Consider the following 26,347-nt stretch of genomic DNA (forward strand, 5'->3'; position numbering starts at 1 on the left):
TGGGTTGAGCATAGAATGGGGAATAATCAAGCTCGAAATGTTTAATTGACTTATTGAGCTCTCTGGCAAGCTAAGTCACTAGGAAGCCTGCAGCAGTTTGGCTGGCAACGAAGTGCATGTGGGCACCAGTGATGAGAGGCCTCCTGGGGGAAGGGAAATCAAAACATATCCTTACCCTCTCTTGTTTGAAATCTGCAAAAGCACCATCTGCATATTTCTGCTTGCTCAAAAGCTGTTTCCTCCTCTCCTGGCGTTTGGCACGCTTCTGGAATTCCTCATTGTGAATGTTCAAGTGTGAGGTCAGCTCGGCTATGCTTTGCAATTTGCTATCACAGTGCTTACACTGGAAGGTGGAGTTCTGGAAGCGGGGGCCGCTGCCTAGCATGACGAAGTCCCTCTTTAGGTCCCTGCTGTGGTGGTCTGTGTAATGCATGCACAGCAACTCTGCTGTGCTGAAGGACAGCTTGAAGCATTTGATGCAGCGGAACGGGAGCCACTCAATGTCTTGAGCTTCACCTTCCACCTCGGCCCTCTCAAAGCTGCTTCTCTCCTCTTCTTCCATCAGTGGGGGCTTCTCATGCTCGTCTGCATAGACTGCTGTGAAGTAGCCCCCCAGCTTGCTGGCATGCTGCTTCTTTGGGAACACTCCCGGGTGACGCTTCATATAGTGGGACACGATGCCTTTCTTGCTGAAGGACTGGAAGGAACATAAGGAACACTTTTTCTTCTCAACAGCCCGCCGTAGCTCCTCGCTCAGCTGAGGAGAGTCATCTTTGGGTGGGGATGGGATGATCACCTTGTTGGGCTTGTCACTGATGGTCCTGGAGGCTGCAAGGCAGTGGGTGTAATATGCATCAATGTCGTGGCGCTTCTGGTAGTGGGCTGCCAGTCCCTTTCGGATAGGGTTGGTGTAGGCACACAGGGCACACTTGAAGAGATTGTTTTTGCCCTCGGGCTGGGCACGGACATTATTGTGCTTGATCCGGTAGTGCCTAGCAATGCCCTTTCTCGTGGAACAGAAGTACTTGCAGAGCTGGCACCGGAACACAGTGTGGGAGACCAGATGCGAGGTAGAGAAGTGAGCAGTGGACATAGGATCCTCTCCCACCTCCTCCTCCGTCATGGAGACCTGGGAGGGACTCACTTCAGTGGTTATCTCAGGTTCAAGGGACACTGGCAGCTTCGGGGGAGAGGGGGAAAAGACATCAAACTCAGGCTGGTTGTGGTACTTCTCATAGTGGATTTTCAGTTTCTCCAGAGTGCCATGTGTGTAAGGACACAGCTTGCACCGGTAGGCACCATACCCTTGTTTGAAAATCCTACTTGTCTCCTCCACGTCATTCTGGGATATGTCAGCTGACTGTTCCACATCATGCACAAAGTCCTCGGCGGTCACCTTGATGGCCGGGTGTCGCTTCTGGTAGTGGGTCAGGACGCCATGGATGCGAGTGTTGATGTACGGACAATGCCTGCATTTGTAGACGGCACCTGGGTTGATGTCAATATCCTGGGCAAAATCAGCAGCCTTCACTTTCATACCAGGATGCTTCTTCCCATAATGGGTGAGGAGGCCGTGTAAGTTATTGTACTCAGACTGGCACACTGTACACTGGTATGGGGTGGAAGATATAGCAGGGTTAGCTGAAGTCAGATGAATGCTTTTCTCTGGGGAAAGTCTTGCATCCTCTGGACACTCAGCTTCCTGCTCGGGAAGGGGGGTGGGCATACTGTTTTCACAATTCACAGGGCCTATCAACTCTTCAGGTGCAAGGAGGGCCTTGTCTACACCATCTTTCTCCTTGATGATATCTAGCAACACAGACTCATCACCATTCATGGCCCAGGGGTGGAATGCTTGGTAATGATTGGTGATGTCCCAGATGGAGACGGCTTCAAAAACACAGTCCCTGCATCTGTATGTTTTGGCTTCAGCTGACATGGTAAGAGTGGGAGAGGATGGGTCTGGCCCAGCCCAGAGTTTGGTAGCCATATAAGTGTAATCTACATAATGCTCAGGGTGCCTCCTTTGATAATGCAGGAGCAAACCACTGGGTTCCATGTGGGAGTAGATACACCACTCGCAGTGGTAGCCAGCTTCTATCAAGCCATCTAGAAACGCCCACCGCATGATGGACGTGACTGTGGCCTTCAGGGCAGGGTGGTCTTTCTTGATATGCTTCCTCAGTGCATAGAAATAGGGGGAGGTATACGAGCACTGCCTACATTTGAGAGCTCGAAGTTTTGTTTTGTCCCGTTCCATACCGGAAGCAGGGAGAAGCACACAACTGGCAGGCTTCTGGTTCCGGTCACAGAGGCTTCTGATGGTGGCTGTGTGCTGCCTGATCACATCGGCATTGGCCTTGAAGTCCCGGTGCTTCTTCTGATAATGAATGAGGACGCCTTTGACCGTCCGGTTCCCATAATCACAGTGCTGGCAAAAGAACATCTCAGTCTCCACAGGAGGGCAATCTCTCTCAGAACTGCTCCGGTTCAGCTGCATGGGGGCAGGAGGCCGAGGGGAATCTTGGAGCCCTTCAGCCCCCCTCATCATTGCAGCTGTGGGAGGAGCCTGTCTGATATATTTGGCAGTGACCTTTATTTCTGGGTGTCTTTTCTGGTAGTGAACAAGCACCCCCACAACTGACCGATTGCTGTAGGAGCAGTGTTTGCAGTAGTAGAGCTCAATACTGAGGTCTGGTGGCGGGGGCTGTGGGGGGGGTGGGGAACCTATGTTGGACATTTTGGGAGACATTGGAGCACCCACCTCAAATGATAATTGGGAAAGGGCAGAGCCTCTGTCCACAGACACCATGCGCATGGTTTTCTGGATCCTAAAGTACGAGGCCTTTTCTTCAGGGTGTTTCTTCTGATAGTGAACCAAGACAGAGTGCATGTTGGGGCTCGCAAACGAGCAAACGTCACAATCATAAACAACAACGGTGTTCACTGAAGGGTCCTTCTGGCTTTCACATTCTGGAGTAAAGGACTTGGGAGGAGTGTTTTTGTTAAACGTAGCTGGCATACCACCACCGCGAGCCACAGGCGTGGACGTCGCCATGCTCTTGGGAGCTGAATTCAAAATCTCCCTCAGCGTCTGGGACTCGGCATTCAGCCCTTCCTGCTGCTCTACAACGTAGCTTGAAAAGATCATAGCGTTGTTGATTTTCACCGTGGGATGCATTCTTTGGTAATGTGGCATCAGGCTTCTGACATTCGGGCTCGTGTAGGAACAAAACCGACACCGGTAGATCAGGTCCGAATGGTCAAAGTTGAGTACATTCATGGCCTCTGGGTGATGTTCACCATAATGCTGTTGGAGGTCTTCAAAGTTGGTATAGTCAATATAGCATTCCAGGCACCTGTACACCGCACTGTGATCATTGGGGTCCAAGATATACCTAAAGCTGAACTTAATGTATGGGTGCATTCGCTGGTAGTGGGTGCTGACACTCCGGGCAGATTTATTATTGAAGTCACAGTGTTTACAATAGTAAAGCCTTCCAGAGTCACCAAAATCGGTATTCTCATTACTGTGTTCCGTCCCATAGATAGGGGGCTGGGTGTTCAACAGAGCCGCATTGGATACTTGGTGGTCTTTCATGCTTGTTGAAGAGCCATAGTAATCCTCTTCATCTTCAGAAAGTGTGAGTTCGATCTCGGCCCCATTGGTGGCAGTGTAATCATGGGTGATACTTCTATAGTTGGGCTCCTTCTGGGACTCACTGCCGTCTCTGGCCCAAATTTGTTGGGCTGAAAAGGGAGTTGGAACCTCCATGATGGGATCTGTTGGTTCCTCTTCCCTGTCCAGTTCAACCTCGATCTCTACTTCGTTGTCATCCTCTTCTTCCTCATCGTCCTCGACATTGATGATCGCATCCTCCTGCAGTTTGGTCTGGTTGATTTTGCTCTGCAGATTGCTGGCTATCTCGTCGATCCTCGTTCTCTTCTTCACAGGTGATAAGTCAAGAGGAAAGTCATTCGCAAGCTTCCTAGAGGCCTTAGCTACAAAGTTATTCTTGGAGGACAATCCAAGAATTGAGGTCTGACTTTTCTTCACAGTGTTGCTGGAAGAGGGGTGGCTATCTGTCTCGTTTTCCAGTGGTAGGCTCGAGGGCTGCGCCTCGAATTTTGGCAAGTTGTCGCAGAATGAGTGTTTGTGCTGCTGATGGACTCGTAGCCCTTTCAGAGTCATCGTGGAGTAACTACACATGGTGCACTTGTAAGGATGCAAAGGTGGGACCTGTGCGGGTGGCTGTGGCTGCTGTGTTGGTGGTGGCTGTGGCTGAGGTGGCACCTGGTGTGGTGACTGCAGCTGCAGTGGCGGAGGCTGCTGCAGAGGCTGTGATGGTGGTGGTGGCGGTGGTGGTGGCGGTGGCGGCGGAGGTGGCTGTGGCGGCGGCTGCTGCTGCTGCTGCTGCTGCTGCTGCTGCAAGGGATCCAACATGACTCCCGACTTTCTACCATTGATGCTGGAACTCTCGTAAGATACCATTCCTTCATTCAACGAGGAAGACAGGCTTTCGCTTTGAGAATTCACAGTATCCCAATCCGGCGTACCCGTGTGACACTGTTTGTGAGCCCCGAGTTTTAGTGAGCTCTTACAAGTAAACGGACACTCGTCACATTTGTAGACAGCTGTCTTTCCAGATAAGTGGATATTTTCTATGTGACGGGAAATGCTGCGACGGTGCATGGTGAGGAAAGGACAGAAGGGACACTGGAACCTATTCATGAACCTTCGAAATGGAATCCCCTTGGTCTCCAACAGCTTGTTGCCGTCAGAGCCCATCAGCTGCTCTGCAGACAGTCCTGCCACCTGGTGATCCATAACACTTAAACCGTTCTCACTGTCTACCTCATTTAAATCCTCATCCGAGCTAGAGTCATTTAGCATGCTGTTAGTGTCCAGGTCAGCGGATGAATTGGTCATGTCAGACATTCCATAACGGGACCTCTCCGTCAAGTTCACAAGGCCAGAATTATGAGGTGATTTCGGCTTCATCTGAGGGTAAGACATAGAAGAAAATTTGGAAGTTGAAGAAGAATTAGGTCTCATGATGGAGTTGCCCATGGAGCCCCTGAAATTGGAGACATTAGTGTTGGGCATCTCCCGGCTTGCAGCATTCACGGACAGGTAGGTGGAGTTGGATGTGGGGCTGGGTTCGTTATCATTCTGCACTTCAGATACATTAGTCCCATCTTGCTGCTGCCTGATGCTAGAAAGGATCTTGACCATACTGCGGTGTTTCTTCATCATGTGATCGCACCAGCGTTCTCGGCGGGGAGTCTGGTAGCTGCACCACTCACAACAAAAGTTGCCTCGAGATTTGGTCAAAGGCTTGACCATGGATTCTAAGATGCTACGCTCTACAACCTCAGCTGGCAGTTCCTTGCAGGGGTCCTGCAAGGACACGGGTGGAACCACAGGGTCTGGCAGTGGAGCAGGAGCAGGTGGTGGTGCTGTGGACTCCTTCAGACTGTTTTTGTGGTACATCTTCTGATGTTTAATTATCCTTGCCCTCCGAGGTGATTTGTATGTGCAAAACTGGCAAGAAAAGACCTTTCCAAATCCTTCGTGCATCATGATATTATAATTTAAGGATCCTGGAACAGGAGGGCTTGTGGGACTCTCTTCAGCTTGAGCTCCATGGACCTTCCTAGTATGTTCTATGAGGAGATTTTTTGACCTGAAGTAGCGTACGCAGAACTTGCACTGAAAAAATTTGTTGGTTGGTTTGGGATTAGGGGAAATATGCTGACTGTAATATCCTGGACTGTGGCCATAGTAACTTCCGCTCCCCAATGCAGTTGCACTTTGACCTACAGAGAATATTTAAGAAGATTAAAATGAGAAAAGTAAAGCGAGAAAGAATATGAAATTCAAACATACAGAACAGCATTTCAGTTATTCTTGGATAAGCATCTCATTCAACAGGCACGATGACTCCAGATACACTGAAGGCTACCCACAGAGTGTTAATGATGAAGATATCACAGATAGCTCTGGATACAGAATAAAGACAAGTTTCATCAACTGTAAGTTTTACTCTAGAACTTTCTGAGAAACTTTGTTTTTTTAACATTAGAAGCGGAACACACGGGGCCACTAAAAGGACAATAACCTAAGATACCTAAGAGAAAAAATGACGCCTAAGTAGTAAAAATGCCTTGCAGGAAGGGAGAAAGCTCAGAAGTCACACATAAGACCTATGGTTACTGGTTGATAATAATAATAATAATAATAATAATAATAATAATAATAATAATAATAATAATAATATAATAATATAATAATAAAACAATGACAAGCTTTATCAGACATGTGAGTTTGTGTAGAATTACCTGATAAGTCCTCTGCAATCACAAACTCATCCTTTATAGAGGAGAACTCCACCTCTGTCTGGTTACTAGCATTCACGGACCCAGATAGCGGCTCATCATCATTGTCCTCGGCAACGTCCGTTGGCTGTAAGAACGCTGTATGGACATCCTGGATGTGTGCTTTGAGATCTTCATAAGATGGGGCTCGGAAGTCACAGCCATCGCACTGCAGCACCTCCATGATTGGGGTCTAGCCTCTCACATCAGGGACCTGAGACAGAGGTCAGAACAAAGTACCATGAGGACCACACTCACCACGAACCCCAAGTGGCTACAGATCTGCTCGTGGAAGGAACTTCAACGTCACTGCCTTTGCCCCGCTCCTCTTTGCCAACTCGAACACCAGCCAAAGAGAGGCAATCAGACAGAATAGAGACAAAGTCCTTGACTTCCTAACTTCAAAGGAAAGAAAACTCAAATAAATGTTTTCTGCTTTGATGGATCTTCAAATGCCATCTGTCAAGGAAACAATAACACTTCAAAAGTTGGTAAAGTTTTTGAGTTTCTCCACCACAATCAGAATTCTAGATAACTTAATGTTGATTCTGACTTCTTAGACTTTTTCTTTTTGAACTAGAGTCTTCTTAGAAGGAAAGAGGACATCCATCCTCACTGAAGGGCAAGGAAACTTCGATTTCTATTATCCATCTCCATATTATCACCTTAGTGTTTTAACACTAAATGGTGGAATAGAATTGACTCTTGGAAATGGCTGTGGCTTTTAGTATTGCTTTTATTATTTTAATATCTTTATTGATACTAGGGTACACATTTGTCCTTTCCCCAAATAGTGTAGTTGCCCCTCCCCCGCCCCAATGAAGTGAGTGGTTATTTGCTCTTTTACTACCTACCAATGAAAACTTAACAGCTTCTCCAGTCTAATTAGGTCATAAAATATTTCTCATGAGATTTCCAAGCAACCAACTTCAGATGACAATTCAGTTTCTGGTTTAAGATTGTACCTTGGCACGTGCATTTACATTAAGACTACAGAGTCTAGTAGTTCTGAAGAGGGGCTACTGAGTCAGGGCTTTCCCTTTCCATCTCTTTCTTTTTTATAAACATGAAATTTAGACTTGGACACAAAACAACAACAGCAAAACTCAACCTGTGAACCTGGTGTGGAATAAAGCAGAGCAGAGTCTATCTCCCTTATTCTGTAATTCACTGTGCAACGGAAATCTAGGAAAAGCTTCATACTAGCTCCAGGCGGAGTCTCACCACAAGGAAATGACAAGCATGTTGGGAAGGTGTAGTCCTTCCTAGCTTAGTATATCCTGCAAGGACATACCCAGTTATTATTTGAACGAATAAGTTACTTCCTGAAGTACATCACAAACCCTACTAAGTCATTGTAATCTAGAACCAAATGTCTTAAGAATTCAAGCTGCAGCCAGATCTTTTTATGATGCAGTTTTCTATGCCTCTCTTATACGTGATTTCTGCTGGAGGAACAAAGTCCAGTAATGATGTGTCAGTGATGTGCAAGAAGTCATGGCATGAGGATTTTCTATGGAAGAATGCTCCTGCCCATAGCCTCCTAAAATAAGTTCTGGCCAAGTCCAGCTTTGGACAGAGCTTTGCAGAGCGAGACAGATATTTTACCTCCTCCTCTTTTTTTTCACCCAACTATTTATCCTATTTCAATAAACATTGAACTGGACACCAGAGTCCTTTCAGCTAACTAAGTCTCAATATTCCAGATACACAAGCTTTTATGTCTGAGCACCAGCCCAAATTGTGTGGAAGAGGTTGCTATCAGCGCTGGATCAAATTACAGCAGTCACTGAGCCACACCCCACTTCTCCTTTCGCACAGTCCATTAGACCTGAAAACAAATTTTTCCATGGTGCAGACGACTCCTGCATTTAGAACACTTCACAGAAAAAAGCAGATCATCCAATGCGTACTCCCCATCCCCCAAGCTTAGTCCTTTCATCTCAGCCAAGCAAGCCACAGCTCTGCTGAATGTGTTTATCACACTTTCAGGAGATAGGGACTCCTGCGTCACTGAAGCTCTAAGACTCACTAAGCTGCCCTAGTCCTCTGAGCTGTAGGAGCAGCCATTTTAGCTCAGAGCCTTTCCTCCGTGCACAACATGGCTTCGCTTGGATTCTGCTAGGCTGACAATCACAAGTGAACGCTACAAGGGCAGGCTGGGCTCCTCCTAAGCTCTTCTCTTCCCAACAAAGAATTAACTGTTTTCATTTCTTCCCGAAAAGCAGCACCTTTCTCCTCCTCAAATGTCATTCACCAAAGATCTCCAAAGGTTCTTTTATTCCATGATTGATAGGCTGGTTCTTTAGTCCCAGCAGAATACTGGTTAGATCAAGATGTTCCTGGACCAGATCCTGTTCTGCAGCAGGATTTGGGGGTGTCCTGGAGAGGGGACCTCCAGAATGCCTTGGTTTCTTGGGAGTCGTCCTTCCACACACAGAAGACATACCATCCGAGGCTGCTAGCCAGATTCCAAAGTCTAATGACCTTTGTTAATCACCAGCCAGTCTGTCTGCATCAGCAGACCCTGCCAAAAGACACACCCTTCAACACAAAGGCTGTAGCTATTCCTTTTAAAAGAGGTTCTGTGAAAGCTCCATTGTGTAGCTCAGAGGAAAACAAAATCCCTTCCCTTCAAAACCTCAAGCCTTTAGAAATAATGCAACAAAAGGCTTTCTGCTGTGTCTCTTTTGGAGACTTTGAGCCTGGCTTGCACAAAACATCCACAAAAATGGCCCCCGCTTGCACAAGGAGAACAGGGCACCTTCAGCACTGAGGCAGTCCACCTGGAGATGAAGTTCATCTCTCCATACACTTCTCTAATATCTTGGTGTCTTCTGAAACTGTTATCTATGAAGGATGCCAACCTCATTGGATGCAAACACTAACAGTCTCCTTGTTCTGCTACAAAGGAGATTAAAGGGTTATGAGATCAGAAGAAGGGGGAAAAAAAGAGCCACTGATTTGGAAAAAGAAGAGATGATGAAAGTGATTTTCTAATGGGTTCTAGCTTTAATGTTGTTGCAGTCTTGACCTCGAAAATAGCTCAGAGCCTTAGAAGAGGTTAATCTCCAGGCAGCTGATACAACCAGCAGCAGGTAGAGCTGAGTGGCCTTCAATTTGATGTCTGCACCAATACTGAAATGGGAATGTAGCCTACTCTGAAAGCCATTTTGTCTTTGTGTACACGGCTCTCCTGAAGATGCTGACAGAAGAAAACAGAAATTGCTGGCATGGCCCAAACAATCCAAGAAACTTGATATATTTATGAGACTATAGAAGTACACACAGGCAAAAAGCAAGAGCAGGGAAATGGGAAGTAGAAAGGACCGCCACTAAGCAAACTGGACCTAAGGGTGACCAGTTCGCCTGTCAATCAGAAAGTGTTTCTGGAGCAAGGTGTGATTCTCTAAGAAGCCAAAAACACAGAGAGAAAAAAAAAAGGATGAGGTATTAAAACCTGAATGCTTGACTGCTTCATTGACGCAGCTGTAAGAGGCTAGCCTAGAGAGTGTCTGCTATACAATGATTTAAAGTGAAAAGCCTCGTTCTCATATTTACCTCATTTAATAACACCCGTGATTATGAGATTAACAACCTTTTTCTCACTTACAGAATCAGCACAATCAAGAGGAGAAATGCAAGTTTCTGAACTGAAAAAGAAATGTTATTTTTAAAGGTCAGGAGATCAATATACAAACCAAACAGACATCCTTACTTCCCACTACCTGTCCCTCCCAGGGACTTATCTGCAGGCTTCTCAAGGCCAGATATGCTTCCTTCAGATAACCCCACTTCTAATACCATGGCTGATGATAGTTGTGAATTGACTAGACTTCACTCCAAAATAACCTTCACCTCAAGTGAGCAGATCTCTGAACAGGAAACTCTTAAGCCATCCTAAGTCTTCCTCAAACTACGTTTAATGAAGGGTTTCTTCACTTCATATTTATAGTCTATGAGTTCAAAGTATAGTGTTTGGAGGAACAGCTCCTAAGCCCATTGTCTGTGTATAGCAATGTCTTAAAGACACACTTAAAGAGTGTCCACAGTCCATGCTAAGGATCTAAAACCACACTGGAATGAGAAAAGGGGCAGCGTGGACACACCTGCATGTTCTCAATCCCATCACCGATTTGTCCTAATCTTGTTGCCCACACACTGGTGCTGGGAACTTCAGTGTACATGCACCTTGGGTTTCCTTCTGGGGAAGAGAAAGCCTCAAAGCCCGTCTTCACTGTGTATCTTTGCAAGCTTACATGTCACTGGAGGGGGGAGGTGTCCTTCACAGCCTTCTCATAAGCCTGCTACTTTCAACCCTGGTCCAAGTCAGCTTGGCAAACACTACTCTTCTAGCCTGATGGCCTAGAGCATGAGGTGGTCCTCGAGGCAAAACCAAAAGTCCAACTGTCTTCAGGAAGTGACCAAACAAAAACACCCAGGCCCTGCCCATCTAATCTGTTTTCTGACCACCACAGGACTGCAGATCAGAAATGAAGCTGTGAAGGCCCACAGCCATGTGATTAAGTAGCAACTAATTATAACCTTTAAAGCCTTTGAGAACTAGATCCAGATATACCAGAAGGTGCTTTTCCTCTGTCCACTCCAGAAACCTACTTTCATTTGTAAGACACTGAACTCCCCAGATCTCCTCAGTCACAATTTTCAGGAAGGGCTTGAGTTACTACATGCTATTTGTTCTTGCTTTTCTTACTTTCCTTCAAGTGGGAATAGGAATTATCCAAGAAGCTGGGTAATAGAATGAATGCATAAATGTTCCAACAATCTGACCAGAAATCCACAGAAGCTAGCAACCTAACCACCATCCTGAAACATTGTATTTGAAGGTCAGAGGCTATTCATATAATGAGGTCAACAGGTTAGGAGATGCATTAGACTGTTATTTCTAGTAACAAATCCAGAACCTCAGGATAAAATGTATAAGTCAAATATTAACTGATAAACTTGGAAATTCAGGGTTGTTATTCTTGGCAAAGAGGAGTGTTTTGTATCGTTATTAATCATTTGCTCTTGTCTTGGCCAAAGTGAAAGTTCTACTTATTGAAAAACCATTTAAAGACTCTTTCTCAACAGTGCTTAATTGGGAATATGAGGTGGTATCCCAGAACCAGCAGTGAGAGGATGCTACTACGTATAAATATAGACTATTTAATTATGTAAGCATGATACACACACATGTGTGTGTGTGTATGCATATGTGAACTAGCTAATTTTGTTGATTTAACATGATGTCTCATAGAGTCCTGTATCTCCTAGTTTGGCAAGATGTAGAACAGTCTTGTTCTGACCGATCTCGTGTTAGTTTAGAAAACAACAACAAAGGATCCCAACACCAGGCTACCTTCATTGATTCCCATAGTGTTTGGTAGTAGTATAGATCGTGGCTCAGCATGTGGTGTCTTCAAATGTCCTATCAAATGTTTATACAGTTTGCTACATGATCTAAGCAGTTCTGTGTGCTCTTGGCAATTCACCACATTAATGAAAGGTTTAACTTATCAGGGAAGATAAATAATTAAGAAATTCATAGAGAGACACACAGCTGTTCTTCAAAAACAGTTTTTCAGAAGAGAAAAGATTCATTTGAAGTCACATAGGTAATGCTGCGATATGAAACTGAACTGGAATAGTAGCAGGAAATGCCATGAGACCAAATCTTGCCAATGCATGCAGTCTCTATGGTACATGACCAGTCTTATCCATCCGCAGGACCTTATATACAATCACAAAGTCTAAAGAAAGCAATCTCTAGACTAATAACCCAGTCATCTCCAGACAAGGATACAAGTCTCCAAGTTATCTCTTATTTTAGGATTGCTTTGCTGAATAAAGTTTTCAATGTTATAAAGCATGCTAGAATAATACTTAACAGCAAATACCTGTGGAGGTCATCATTTAAATGAGATGAGCATCAAGAGATGTAATTTAAGTGGCTAAAAAAAAAAAAAATGTCGGCTATGTATGCAAGAAGTGATTCTGGCTGAGTAACCTGTTATGAATGCAGGAAGTGAGCGGCTCCTACAAAAGGTACAGCGGACCTTGTAGAGAATTCAGGCATTCCTTTGCAATGATATAAGGCTAATTGAGGCCAACTAGCCAATAGGCAGTCTGCCAACACTTCTGTCCTTAGAAAAGGAAGCCTGTGATTTGAACAAGAAGATAAAAAGAGAGAAAGGACAAGAAAAGAAAGGGGGGAAGCTGGGTGGTATCTCAGTAGCTTTAGGCTTCATTGTCTATGGAGGCAAACCTGTAGTTTACCAGATAACTCTTAATTCTGAGACGTGTCCAAACCATTTTCTTGAGATGTGGCTTAGAAACAAAATGAAGATGCCTCTCTTACACTAAAATTCTCAAAATGCAACCAAGAAAAAAAAAAAAAAATCAGAGCCTGGCTCATGTTCTTTAAAATAATGGGAAAATGTTCTTGGTGTCAAATAAATAAATAGGAAGTGATAAGGGCTGCGGGTTCCCTGAAATGCCATGGGCTCACAGGGAAGTTGTTTGAAAACTTTGAACCCATTCTTACCCTTGCATTTCAAACGAGAGAGAACTGATTTCTCTCTTCCAGAGCCAAATCTTACCCAAATGGCAGAGACAGGAAATCACTGTGTTCCTTTATAGACTCTTCAAAATGCTGGCTGGGTTTCTACAGGCACTTTCCACACTACAAGGACTCTCATTATAAAAATTGTAAAATTAAAGGGAAGTTGCAGATATGCTGCTGGGTCTTCATTACAGAGTTGATTGAGACGCAGAGTAAGCAGAACCTACAGTGCAAGCCACCGTCCACATCAGGAAAGACTAAAAATGAGCACTGCCTCTCTCCTCATGGGCTCATCAGCCCAACGGGCCTCAGACATTTAATGTAGCTTCACAGCCCAAACTACTCCTGGCTACTAAGACCCAGCAACGCACAATGACATTAACTCTCCATTCAGAGTCTGGTGAATGAATCAGAAACCATCCTAATGTTTATCTCTTATTCAAAAACAACAGTGATGATTGGCTGCTGACTTATGGAGAATTTAAGAAAGTTTTCTCCGAGGACCTTCTTTTATCTGGGGAAAGCCTACACTCCCAATCTAATCTCTTGGGGAGATTTGTCCACTCCCTGTTTGCCCCCCCAAATTGGACAAGTTCATGTGTGACACAAATGGAACAGAGGATGATGAACAATAAAGACCATAGTTTTCTCTTATATGTGGGAACGAAAGGTTATCTCAAAGAGGCAGAGCCTGAGAAGAGTAATGTGTGGGGGTGATTCATGGGCAGAATAGAGTTGCATGGGTAGAATGCTGTTATTTGGTGCTAAGGATCAAACACAGGCTCTCATACATGCTCAACATGACTGCTTGAGCAAGTTCAGGCTCAGAACCTTCCATATAGCACTGTGGAATAACTTTAGCTTACAATAGTTAGCTGAGTAATTTCTAATAGTTAATAGGGAGGATTCTGAACACACACACACACACACACACACACACACACACACACGCACGCACACACGCACGCGCGCACACACGTGAGACAATGATATCCCAATGACCTCAATCAGATAATTACCCATTATGAGAACATACTGAGGAATCACACTGCACACCCAATATGTACAATATTAAATTCTTAATACTAACAGTAACTCCAGTTCCAGAGCTTTTGACACCTTCACACAGACTTAAAATGCAGGCAACACACCATTAAGCATAAAATAAAAATAAATTAAATAAATAAGACCAAACTGGCTACTGTCTTTACCTGAGAATTGGCCTGAATCTACTGTTAGTTAGGTCATCACACAATTATCCCTTCAATCAGGTGTCTTTTACCAGAGAACACTAAACATGACAATCCATGGCACTCAGCGGTACAGGAGAGAAAAAAGTGTAAGCAACATGCCTTCTGGAAAGGCAAACAATGACTGGATCTACAAGGTGCAGCCCTTATTTATGAAGGCATTATAAAATATGGGTGTCTATTGGGTTTAGATCTTTTCTTGGCTTCTACCATATTGGAGCCCTTCAGTAGACTGTGTCTTTTTCTTACCAAATTAGCAGACTCCCTCCCAAAACCATACTATGCATTTTCATAAAAAAGTGATGGACACCTAAAAATTGGGATTTGGGAAACTTGAGAATGATCCTGACCTCTTTGACCCTCCTGCCTCTACCTCCCCAGTGCTATAATTATTCTTATGCACTGCCATGCTTGATTTATGGAACCAGGCTTCGGGCCTAGCAAACAGGCTCTCTACCAATGCAGCGATTCCCTCACCCACGGAGACTGCTTTTGACAGCTAAGGAACGCTTACTCTCTTATAATTCTCAATATATTTTCACCAAGTAAATCTGCTCTAAGAAACTGCTGTCCCCCAAGAATTACTCAGAAATCTTAGATATTTGCCTGTTAATACAATTGCAGAAACTTTATGGTCCTGTGAAACCACCAAGGTGCTCAGATACTTAGCCACACCCCACATCTAAAACTGTTTAAAGGATAAAACTTACTTCTGTCCAAAGAACTTAGGTAATTCTGAGTTACTCACTATTGAGCAATTAAAGAGAAACACACACACACACACACACACACACAGAGAGAGAGAGAGAGAGAGAGAGAGAGAGAGAGAGAGAGAGAGAGAGAGAGAGGTCCTCAGGCCATTAAAAACCTGCCATCTTACCTTGAGCAAGTCTTTTGAGGCACTTACTTTGGTCATTTTGTCAAATGAAGAGATTAGATCATGATGTCCAACCTTTTTGTACAAAAGCCCTGTTTTATACAATTTCTTTCTCATATTTGATAAGGCACTTTGCCCATTGAGTTCTTACTTCTCATCATCTTCCCATGACCACCTTCTCATCATTCAGGCCTACACTCGAAGCCTGTCTTCTAAGGTTCTTTTCCTGACATCCTCATCTAACGAAAGCCACTACCTCCCCAGGTGAGACTCTCTGCCCACGAGTGCACATGCTCAGTTTCTCTCATGCTTCAGCATTTTCTTCATTTCTGGCATGCTCCCCACTTCTTCTGCCTTACTAGAACACACACCTGGAGCAGAGTCCTTCAAACTGCTTCCTTCCTTAACAAATGAACCAACTGAGAACAGGTCTCTGCTTGCTCTCTCTATTCACCTGTCTTGTTCACATTGTCAACTTTAGTCAGGGGTGGGGGTGGGGGGCTGGGGTTGGGGGGTGAGAGGGGGTGGAGTGGGGCAATTACTCAGTACAGTCAGATACACAACAAATACAACTTGAACAGAAATGATGGAGTGAGTGAATGAGAGCTTCCAAATGACAGGAGTCTAACACACAAGAAGACTGGTCATCACAGTCACGTAAGCCCCATGTCACAAAGCAGTGACTCCAGCTAGAGGTAATTCTGCTCCCATCACCGCCAACTTAAGGAGTCTACCAATGTCTGTGTGTAGTTTTAATTACCACAAACCCTAGGGGTGCTACTGGCATCCAGTGGGCAGAGTCAGGGATGCTGCTAACACCCCACAAGACAACACTCCCCCCCCAAAAAGAATATTCTGATCTTCAGTGTCCACATTAAGAGTGGAAATCATGTCAGCATTGAGAATGTGAACCATTTCACAAGTTATTTTCAGGCTATTGTCTTTTCAAGCAGCTCCTGGGGCCATAGCTAGTTCATCTCTGGCCCAAGTAACTAACAACTTCTCTCCTAGTTTCAAGATATATGACTCTAGATCTAATTGATCTTAACTGAGCCCTTATAAAATGTTTAGTCTTATTTTCTGTTTTTGGTAATTTCACTGAAAGTCTTTCAAGAAAATTCCAAAATGGAGGCACATGACGATTCTACCTTTCTCTGGTATTAAGATCCTTGCACTGTTCATCTTCTGAATTTGGTAAAAGGACAATATCACTAAACGGGTAAGTTCTACACTACTAAGTGTATGGTCTCCAATCAAAATTTCTATGAAAAATGCAATACAGATCTTCTGTTAGTATGTAAAGTTATCTTCTTGCAAGGAGATAAGGCCCCTGGCTACTCAAAAATCACCTTCAAATGACGATTTATTTATTTATTTATTTATTTATTTATTTATTTTTGTTTTTAGCCCCAGGGCCAGCCAGGTCTGGTTCTGGAGAGCGTGAATGAGTGACTGTTTGCTTGCTTATTTTCCAGAAGGAAAGTAGTCAGGGGTACAAAATCAAGATACTTAAAAACAGACAAATAGATGATAGATGATAAACAGATGATTCATAGATAGAACCAAATAGAGTGCTATAGGATACCACCCCCAGCTAAGAAAGCTACATTACAACCATTAGCTGATTCCTGACACACTAGAAATTTGGTGCTTCTTTCATGGAGATGGTATCCCCAGTAGCCTTGCTCCTGGGCTGGTTCCACTTCCTATTAGCAACACATATCCCATGGCTCTGGCATTTCAAAAATTTGGGGGCGTCTCCAAGGCAACTTCAATATTATAGATTCTTGTTTCAATGTCTGGGATCCACTGATGATCTGGGCTCCTCCAAAGGGCTGGCATCACTTCTCTAGCTCTGCCCTCTGTAGCACTCTAAGCTCAGGTTGATCCACTCCACTGCTGCTGCTGTTCTTGGTGATCATCCCATGGTACTGGCATCTCCAATTCGCTGGAGTCTTCTGCAGCAACTAGGCTTCACCAATAGCCTCTTATAGGCTCTCTTCATGGTGCCAAGCCTCAAATCCTTTGAACGACTCTTTCAGTCCTGAGCCGTCAACTACAACTGAGGCTGCACCTTCACCAATGTTTTTCCATGGTCTCTCACAGTGCCAAGGCTCAGAACTCAGAACATTACCACCAGAACTCAGAACATTACCACCCCCTCGTCCCAACCCCCCTTATTCTATTACCAGCTTTCTGTTTTCCAGCTCCCTCTATGCCTGTTCTTCAAAACTCCTTTATGTCTTCAAAACTAGTACCACCTGGGTGACTCTTAAACACATAACCAAGTTCAGCTGCTGCAGGAGGTACAACCTTGGCTATCTCTGGAACACAGGTTCTTTGTGCTCTCAGAAAATACTTCCCAGAAGATTTCACCTCAGTGATGCTGGTCTCTTCTTAATCACCACTAATTTCTTAGCTCCAGCTAGCCAGCATCAATTATCCCAGGAGTCCCTTCTCTTCTTGACTCTAAAGCAGATCCACATTGCCAAAGGTTCAGAGTTCTGCTGCTTCCTGGGGCTGGAACATTACCACCCCCTCGACCCACCCCCCACCCCCTTATTCTATTGCCAGCTTTCAGTTTTCCAGCTCCCTTCTCTGCCTAAGCTTGGCTTTCCTAGAACTTGCTCTGAAGATTGACCTTTGAGCTCAGAGATCTGCATGGCTCTGTCTGCTGTAGGGCTGGGATTAAATGCATGTACCACCATGTCTAAATTTAAGCTTTTTTTTCCTCCTAGAACCTGCTTTGTCCCAGGTTGGCTTTGAACTCAGAGATCTCTTCAGCTTTGTCTCCTGGGATTAAAATTGTGTACCACCACGCTAATTTAGCTGGATAGGATCTTGCCCCCAAATCCGTTAATCTGGTAACTCCTAGAATATAGGATTCAGTTCCATTTCAGTTCCTGGTGCCCCTTTAATACCTGGACCATATATTTTATACTTTTCCTTTTTAAGCTTGCTATGCTTGTCATGAGACTTAACCAGAGAACAAAGTCTCTGCTGGACTTTTTTGAGACTTCCTTTGTCAATGCAATTAATATAAATCTCTTTACCTTAGACTCAGGTGGACTTTATTCAGTCTTCAGACAAGGGCAAAAGGCAGCCACACAAACAGTCTCTAGGCCACATTATGAAGTTCTTCTCCACTGAAACCTCTTGGACCAGATCTGAACAGTTCAAATCATCCTCAGCAACAAAGTTTTCCATACCCCTACTAAAATAGCTCATTAAGGCCAACTTTAAGCATTCCACTGCTTTCCAAAGTCCCCAAATCCACATTCCTCTGAACAAAAGCATGCTCAGGCCTATCAGAGCTATACCCTAGTCTCTGGCACCAACTTCTGTCTTAGGGTTTTACTGCTGTGAACAGACACCGTGACCAAGGCAAGTCTTATAAAGGACAACATTTAATTGGGGCTGGCTTACAGTTTCAGATGTTTAGTCCATTATCATCAAGGTAGAAGCATGGCAGCATCCAGGTAGTCATGGTGCAGGAGAAGGAGCTGAGAGTTCTACATCTTCATCTGAAGGCTGCTAGTGGAAGACTCTTCCAGGCAGCTAGGATGAGGGTCTTATAATAGCCCACACCCACAGTGACACACCTACTCCAACAAGGCCACTCCTTTTAATAGTGCCACTCCCTGGGCCAAACATATACAAACCATCACAACCACTTAATGCTCATCTGAAAAACATTCTCTGGAACCCTGAGAAGCATCTATCCCCCTTACACATGGAAACCATGTTTTTACCGGAGGGAAATGATTTGAGCCTTCCTGAAGAATCTACTCTAAAAGCTGATTATCTGTAGGCTCATCACATTTAATAGGTCAGAAATCTTAAGACTAGGTAGTACAATTTACTCCAACATCTTTATCTTAAGTCCTAAGAAAAGTAACCTATCATATCAGAGCCTTCTCTGAAATGGAGAAGTGGGGGTGGGGGGATTGCTGAAGTCAACAGTAAGGACGTACATGTTATTCAGTTTATTAACAGCTCTTCCCACTTCAAGCCCATGTTTATGCATTTCCAGGTATTCTCAGTAGTAGGTAAGACACGTTTCTTCCCTGGGAGGCAGATTACATTGTGCATCCAGTGTCTCCTCTGCTCAGAATTCAAACTCAGGTGAAGAACACAAAAGGTGAAAAAGCTGTGGTGTATTCAAGGAACTTCTCAGGCATGCCAGCGCTGTGTTTATACTTTTGCTAAGTGCATTCAGAAGACTGAAGGTTGCTGACAAAGGTAAGAATAGAGGAACGAGAGCTGTAACCCTGAATTATCTTTCTTCAGACTCCCCAAGTTCACAGAATCAGAACAAGGTTATGGAGGAGCTTGACTGCCGACAAATCCACCCGTGAGAAACACCCTTTCGCTTCTTATGGAGAATATGCTCTGTCAACAAAATCACTGAAGAGCTTGGCTGAAAGAGCCTTGGGGCCATCGGGAAATATTAGGGTCAGACCCACGGAAGAAAGTAGAGCAGTCAGAAACACCTAGCAATGAAGCCAGCTTCCCAGTGGCCTACCCACTGAGTCATTCAGACTGACAATGTCAGAACACTGTTGATAGCACATGCCAGACAAAGCATTGACAGGATATTTCTCCAACGAGGGGAAATGAGCCAATTTAAACCAGATTAGATTATATTAAAGGCAGGTTTATTGGGAAGCTACTCTCAGGTGAGTGAGTTCACTGGCCCCAAGGACCAAGGCCAGGGAAGTCACCATGGGGGGAAGGGGAGGGGTAAGAGGAGAAAGAGAGAAGGGGGAGCGAATGCAGAGAAAGAAGAGGAGAAGTTGAGACCAAAACGCCTGGATTATATGCGGAAGAGACTTGGGGGAAGGGAAGCCCAGCCCCTGGGCTGGAAAATTCAGGGTTGGGGCAGGAGGGATGCTGGGAGAACCTGGAGGCCAGGTCTGCTTAGGTATGTAAAATATGTACCTCAGTCCCTTGGGGACGAAACCAAACACACCTATTTTCTCCTCAAACTCACAGGAATATGGAACTATTTTCTTCTTCTGTATGTTTTTGTTTTTATGAAGCACAGTTTCTCTGTGTAGCCCTGGCCATCCTGGAACTCACTCTGTAGACCAGGCTGGCCTTGAACTCAGAAATCCACCTGCCTCTCTGCTTCCCAAGTGCTGGGATTAAAGGCCTACGCCACCACTGCCCAGCTCAGATTTTTTAAAAAATACTTTCAGAAATCTAGGAATGATCTTAAACTATAAAAGTATTTTTTCATAAAAGGCTTTAACAGAAATGTCCAGTATTAATGATGAGAAGATACTGATATGTCTATGACTCCTCATAGTTTTTCTCTATATAGATTATTTCTACTGAGTTTCCAGGTAATTCCCATCCCTTAAGACAATGATTCTCAAAGACTGGTAACAGGAGCAGCTGCAGGAACTCAACCAATTGCAATGCAAATTATCAGGTAATACCCTACCTGGCTGAGGTAAGGATAGACTTGTTATGCACCGTCAGAGTAATGCCCAGTTTTAAGATCAAGTTCCACTTTTCTCTGCAGTATGATGCCCCGAGACCACTCACTAAGGCCTCAAAGCAACTCCATTTTCTGTTGCACAGCAATCCTGCTTCCGATGCATTCATGATATCCCAAGTCCCTCGGGGCATAACATGGCCGCCAAAGCAACAAAGAATGGAGATTTTCAGTTAACCTGCAGGAACACCTTAGAAAATCTTCACCCCCCAGGCAACTTCTGCTCCCCAGCACAACAAATTTAGCAAGACAATATAGCAACAGACTATGGAAACGGAAAGGGGGCTGTTAACATTCCCCCCAGGGAAGGGTGATTAGACCAGACCCTCCCCCAAAATTTTCCCAGCCACTTCCTCTGACCTCCAACTTCACAGAGATTTAGGGGGTGCTATAAAGAAAGGAGGTTGGCCTAGAGTGGGATTCCAATGATTCAGAAGACTTTGATTCACCCTACTTCTTATAAAGGTCCCTCAATAAACACACTGGTTCACTCAGATGACCTTGTCACTTCAGGTGGTCAATGTCTTTCCTATCTGGAGTAAACAGGCATTTTTTTTTTTTTTTACATTATCCCAAGAAGACTCACAAGACAAATGCAATTGATGAAATGAATATTAATTATATAGTTTTAAAGATCTGGAAAGAGGATGGATGTTTGCCAATATTTAACTTCTTTACAGATCCAGCATGATAAAGGTTGATGAAGCATCTTTTAAAGACAGTTCTTATCCATAAAATAATGAATTGGAATGATGGATGCAGTTTGTGTTTCTTGCTAACTTCAGAATGGTTCGTGACATGGTATCCTTGGCATTTCTAAAGTAGGACATGGCAACTCATAATGGGTTGGGGAATCAGAGTGTTTCTTAGAATTGAGTAAAGCCTCAGAACTTTAGAATTTCCATAAGAAAAGATTTTGGGATGAATAAGACATCTCCACCAGACCAGTGGATTGGTTTTTTTGTTTGTTTGTTTGTTTTGTTTTGTTTTTGTTTTGTTTTGTTTTTTACAAACACTAGAATGCAAACCTAAATTGTCAAGGAGAAACTGCAGAAACCACAAAGGTGTTTGGAAATTTGTCTTAAGAAGGGTGTATGGGCAGGGCAATGGTGGCCCATGCCTTTGATCCCAGCACTCGGGAGGCAGAGGCAGGCAGATTTCTGAATTGGAGGCCAGCCTGGTCTATAGAGTGTATTTCAGGACAGCCAGGACTACACAGAAAAACCCTGTCTCGAAAAACAAAACAAAACAAAACAAAACAAAAAAAAGTCTATGCTTCAAGTCAGCCAAGAACTTTAGGGGTGGAGAGGCGGGGCTTGCTGCTGCAAACACAGGCTTGACTAAGAGAGAAAAAAAATAAGGCTTAAACTTTAAAATCAAGAGTTTAGAGACAAATTCCATTTAGCCATGACCTGCCCCAAACACAGCCGGGGACCCTTAGACTGAAGGATTCCAGAAAAAAACAAAGCATCCAACCTCAACCTCACACTTAGGTGAGAGATGAGTTGAGCTTAAAGATATTTTATTACCCATAAAATTTAGGGGTGAGGGAAGGGTCTAAAATAAACTTCTAGCAGTTATATCTCAATCAGCAAGTTAGGAGAAAATACCCTGAAGGAGGGTGACAAGGAAAAATTGGCCTGGAGAAAAACCAATGAACAATCGTTTTGGAAAACCAGGGCACAGAAGAAAATGATATACAGCAATTAACGGAGAATCCACGGAGGACGAGATCAAAGATGGGTGATAAGACATCGCAGGACATGAAAGGGAGCTGGCAGCTGAAGAAAGAAACCGATGACACAAATAATACCACTGTAGAACTAATAAATATATTAAAGTTGTAAGAGAAACAATCCACAAACCAAAAACAAAGTTGATGATATGGAAAACAGTCTTCAAAACACTACAGGAAAGGCAGCGGAGAGGGAGGAGCAGATGAAAGCAGGTAGGAAGATGACAGATAAAGGCTGAACACAGAGATCCAACATACAGATGAAAGTATGCTAGGAGCCAACGAAAAGCAAAACAAAACACACTCAGATCCGGGAGAGAAAATAGTAAGACGACAGAGAGGGTGATGTTACCGGGAAAAGGAACAGAGAATCATCAGAATCGAGACACCAGGATTTCAAAGGGTAAGCTAATAACATTGGGACATATAGGGAAAAACTAAGTGGCCTTTGTGTTTTTCACAGGGATTTAGCAATGGCCAACATCAAGGCAGTATCTATGTAGGCTTAAGAAAGAGAATTAAGACTCAAACATAAGTCCTAACTACAGTTCTAACCATATACAAAAATAATAAAGATGAAAACAGAAAACAAAAACACATTCATGAATAACTCTTTTCCAAAGAGCTACTCAGAGGACTGAGGAGATGGCTCAGCTTGCTCTTGCACTTGCAAAGTGCAAAGTCCAGAGCTGGGGTCCCTGTACTGAAACTGGGTAGCACATAACCACAGGCAATCTGGGGACCTGATACCTCTGACTTCCTTGAACTCCTGTACTCCTGCGCGCACACACACACACACACACACACACACAATTAGAAATAAAATTAAAAAAAAAATGCTCAGTGATATATGGTACAACCAACCAAAAAACACTCCAAACTTAAGATGTCAAGAGGAATTCTCAAGTTAGTAGCAGCTGAATGCACACTGAGTCCACTTTCAACTACAGTGAAATGATTTATGATACTTGTAAACAAAATATGACCCTTTAAGTGAATGGTTATAATAATGACTTCATAATAATCCCCAAAACACACACAAGGTAGAAAAAGAATCCTCAAATATTTTAACAAAATAGCAAAGAGTGAAGAGGGTAACTATATTTAGATAAATATTCTCAATTCGTACACAGCATGATAGTGAGGTTAATACAACTCCAAAAAGGGCTAGGACTTTGTCACCATGGGTACGGGGTAGGATGCTTGTCTAGCAGGCAGGAAGCCCTAGGTTTGATTCTCTATACTGCTTAAGATTGTGTAGTGTTACATTCCTATAATCTCAGTGCCCAGTAAGTGGAAACAGGAAAATCAGAAGATTAAAGTTCATTCTCCACTCTATAGCAAGTCTGAGGTCAGCCTGGGAAAATGAGGTCCTAGAGGTTTTTTTAAAAAAAAAAGTAAAATAAGCAATTACATGAAACTTCAAACTGAAGTACAGGTACATTAATCAAGGTTAATTTCTAATTAGTAATACAATAAAAATAATTACATAACTTTCAACTGCTGGAGGGAGGAAATCGAAGACAATGTGGATGATCCGTAAACGCAGACCACAAAGAGACCCAGTAGAAACATAAGAGAGAATGCAGAAGACTGAGCAAGTTCAAATGGACACGCTCTATGGGTATGTGTGAATTGGATCACCCCACCTTGGGAAAATGTCCCTGGGTAGATGAAAAACTAAATCTTTAATTGTGTTTTGCTTACAGAAGAAACACATATAGCCAAATGACACAGAGTTTGAGTGTGGTGACATGTACTGAGAAGATACCGAGCAAAATAAAATAAATAGAGCTTCTCTATTATTCATGGCTAAATTCAAGACAGAAGCTTTCTGGATGGTAAAGACAAACACTTGATAACATAAGAGAACAATCCACAGTGAAGATTTATAATGAATATCTGTGTCCACTTAACAGCACCAAGAGACACCAAAACAATGGCAACAGACACGAGACAGAGGCCAGAGCATTGAACAGACTAAATGGAGAAAGACAACTAAGGATATAATTAATATCATTAACAAAATTGAGTTAAGAGATACATTTTACATTTTAGATCCCAGAAAGAGAAAACGTACTTTCGTGTTTTTCGAGTATCTGCGGAATATTTACAGAGGGTTTCAAGTGCCCACCGAGGCTTCCCAAGGTCCTTAATGCGCAAATTGAGAGAGAATAAATTGCAAATAGAAAAGTGTCTATTGTTTCTATTTGTAGTACAATAAAGCTGGGGGGAAAAGAAGGCAGATTTCCAAGTACTTGGGGAATTTCTTTAAATATTCTATTGAATAATTTCTCAGCTAATCACAAAATATGAACAGCAGACTATAACTTTTAAAAGGGTACATATCTAAATGTGGAATTTAGCAAAAGAGTTATTACTTAAAGGACGTTTTGTAGTTATATCAAAATTATAAATTGAAATATAATAGGGCTGGGGTTGTAGCTCCGTTAATAGAATACAGGCTTAGGATGCATGAAGCCCTGGGTTCAACTCCCAGTACCACATAAGTGGATTTGGTGGCATTCACCTGTGTTCTCAGAACCTATTAGTAAAGACGGAAGGAGCAGGAGTTCAAGGTCTTCCTTGGCTACAAAAGACTCAGTCCCAAAACATAATTTGAATAAGAAAGTTTAAAAAAATAGAAATACAAAAAAAAGGTAAAATTTCTTAAAGCAAAAAAAGCTACTATTAAATGATCCAAAGACTTAGCATGTAAAAAAGGCAGGGGTGGGGGAGACCGGAAGTCAAAATACAACCAGGTGTGGTGGTGTACACCTTGAGTCCCTGCTCACGGTGAGCAGCAGAAGCAAATGAACCTCTGCAAATCAAAGGCTACAGAGTGAAATCTTGTCTCTAAAATAAAACATCAAGAAAGCAAATACGGACAAGACCTAGTAAGTGCATTATTTAAGGACATATAAAACTGTATAAAATGAACTTAAAACAAAGGACAGCCTAATTAAAAATAAAAAGGAGCAGAGCAAAGCACAAGTACACAGATTAAGGTTACGGACAAACGGAAGAGGAAGCACATTCATTTAAGTTACAATGCTTAAGTTATGACAATTTACCTAATATAATTAATAATCGTCTAGAAACTCAGAGATTACCAAAAATCAATTGACAAAGGGACACCCTACTCTGCCCTGACAACAGACAGACACACACACACACACACACACACACACACACACACACACACAGAGTGTAAGACTAGAAAACAATTAGAAAGCTTATCCAACAAGGTTTAAGAAACTTAACAAAATTAGTAAGCCAGATGCTTTTCAAACTGTCTGGCCTACTGCCTGGATCCTTACCAAAGTAACTTCCAGAGCCAAAGCAACAAAGCCCTCAAAACTCAGCTTCAACTGACAATGGTGGCTTGATCAGGCCTAGGTGTGGTGGCTCCGGGTCAGTAATCCTCGTACTCAAGAGGCAGAGGCAGGTGGATCTTGGTGGTTTGAGGCTGCTGTCATCTACACAGACAATTTCAGGCCAGCCAGAGATACAGTGAGACCTTGTCTCACAAATACAAAAGGATAGCCAATGCCTCTTCCAAATATTGAGGAAAACATTATTATTTTAAAATAATACCTGGCAACCCATTACAGGACTGCCACTCCATGTTGAATTGGGGTGCCGTAATAAAGGTTAGTATTTTAATATAGTGGTCCATCAAACCTATTTGAAATGAAAAGACAATTTGATCAATGCAGAAAAGGCTGAGGACACTTGATAAACTTTAAATAAACTCAGCACCATACTTAATAATTAAAGTAGGAAAACTCCCAGTTTAAGAATAAAATTTGACAAAATTTTAGGTCAAAACCCAGACAAGTGATCAGACTGTCTTGGCCTCTGCCAGAACTAGAGAGGCAGCAGCAGCAGGATCAGGAGTTCAAGGTCAGTCTCTGGCTAAGCAGTGATTTTTTGAGGTTATTGAGAGCTCCAGAAGATCCATTCTCCAGCAAACAAGGGTAGATAAAAGAAAGAATTCCACAGTGCCTGCAGATCGTGGGAGTGCTGGCCAGCACAT

General features: G+C 43.3%; 1 protein-coding gene across 5 annotated transcripts in view; it reads right to left on the bottom strand.

Annotated features, from left to right (window-relative positions):
* Positions 1–26,347, bottom strand: part of Znf462 (zinc finger protein 462) — a 139,372-nt gene that overhangs the window by 70,540 nt on the left and 42,485 nt on the right. For 4 of the 5 annotated variants that reach the window (XM_076934948.1, XM_034503123.2, XM_076934946.1 and 1 more), the window contains exons 2-3: positions 6,343–6,592; positions 176–5,820 (exon numbers count right to left, since the gene is read on the bottom strand). In XM_076934948.1, the coding sequence (XP_076791063.1) occupies positions 176–5,820; positions 6,343–6,562 (5,865 nt within the window). In that variant the 5' untranslated portion in view covers positions 6,563–6,592. The remainder of the gene's footprint in view (positions 1–175; positions 5,821–6,342; positions 6,593–26,347) is intronic. The other variant, XM_076934949.1, reaches the window with a different exon arrangement.

This window comes from Arvicanthis niloticus, chromosome 5 (assembly GCF_011762505.2).
Source record: "Arvicanthis niloticus isolate mArvNil1 chromosome 5, mArvNil1.pat.X, whole genome shotgun sequence".
Classification (NCBI taxonomy): domain Eukaryota; kingdom Metazoa; phylum Chordata; class Mammalia; order Rodentia; family Muridae; genus Arvicanthis; species Arvicanthis niloticus.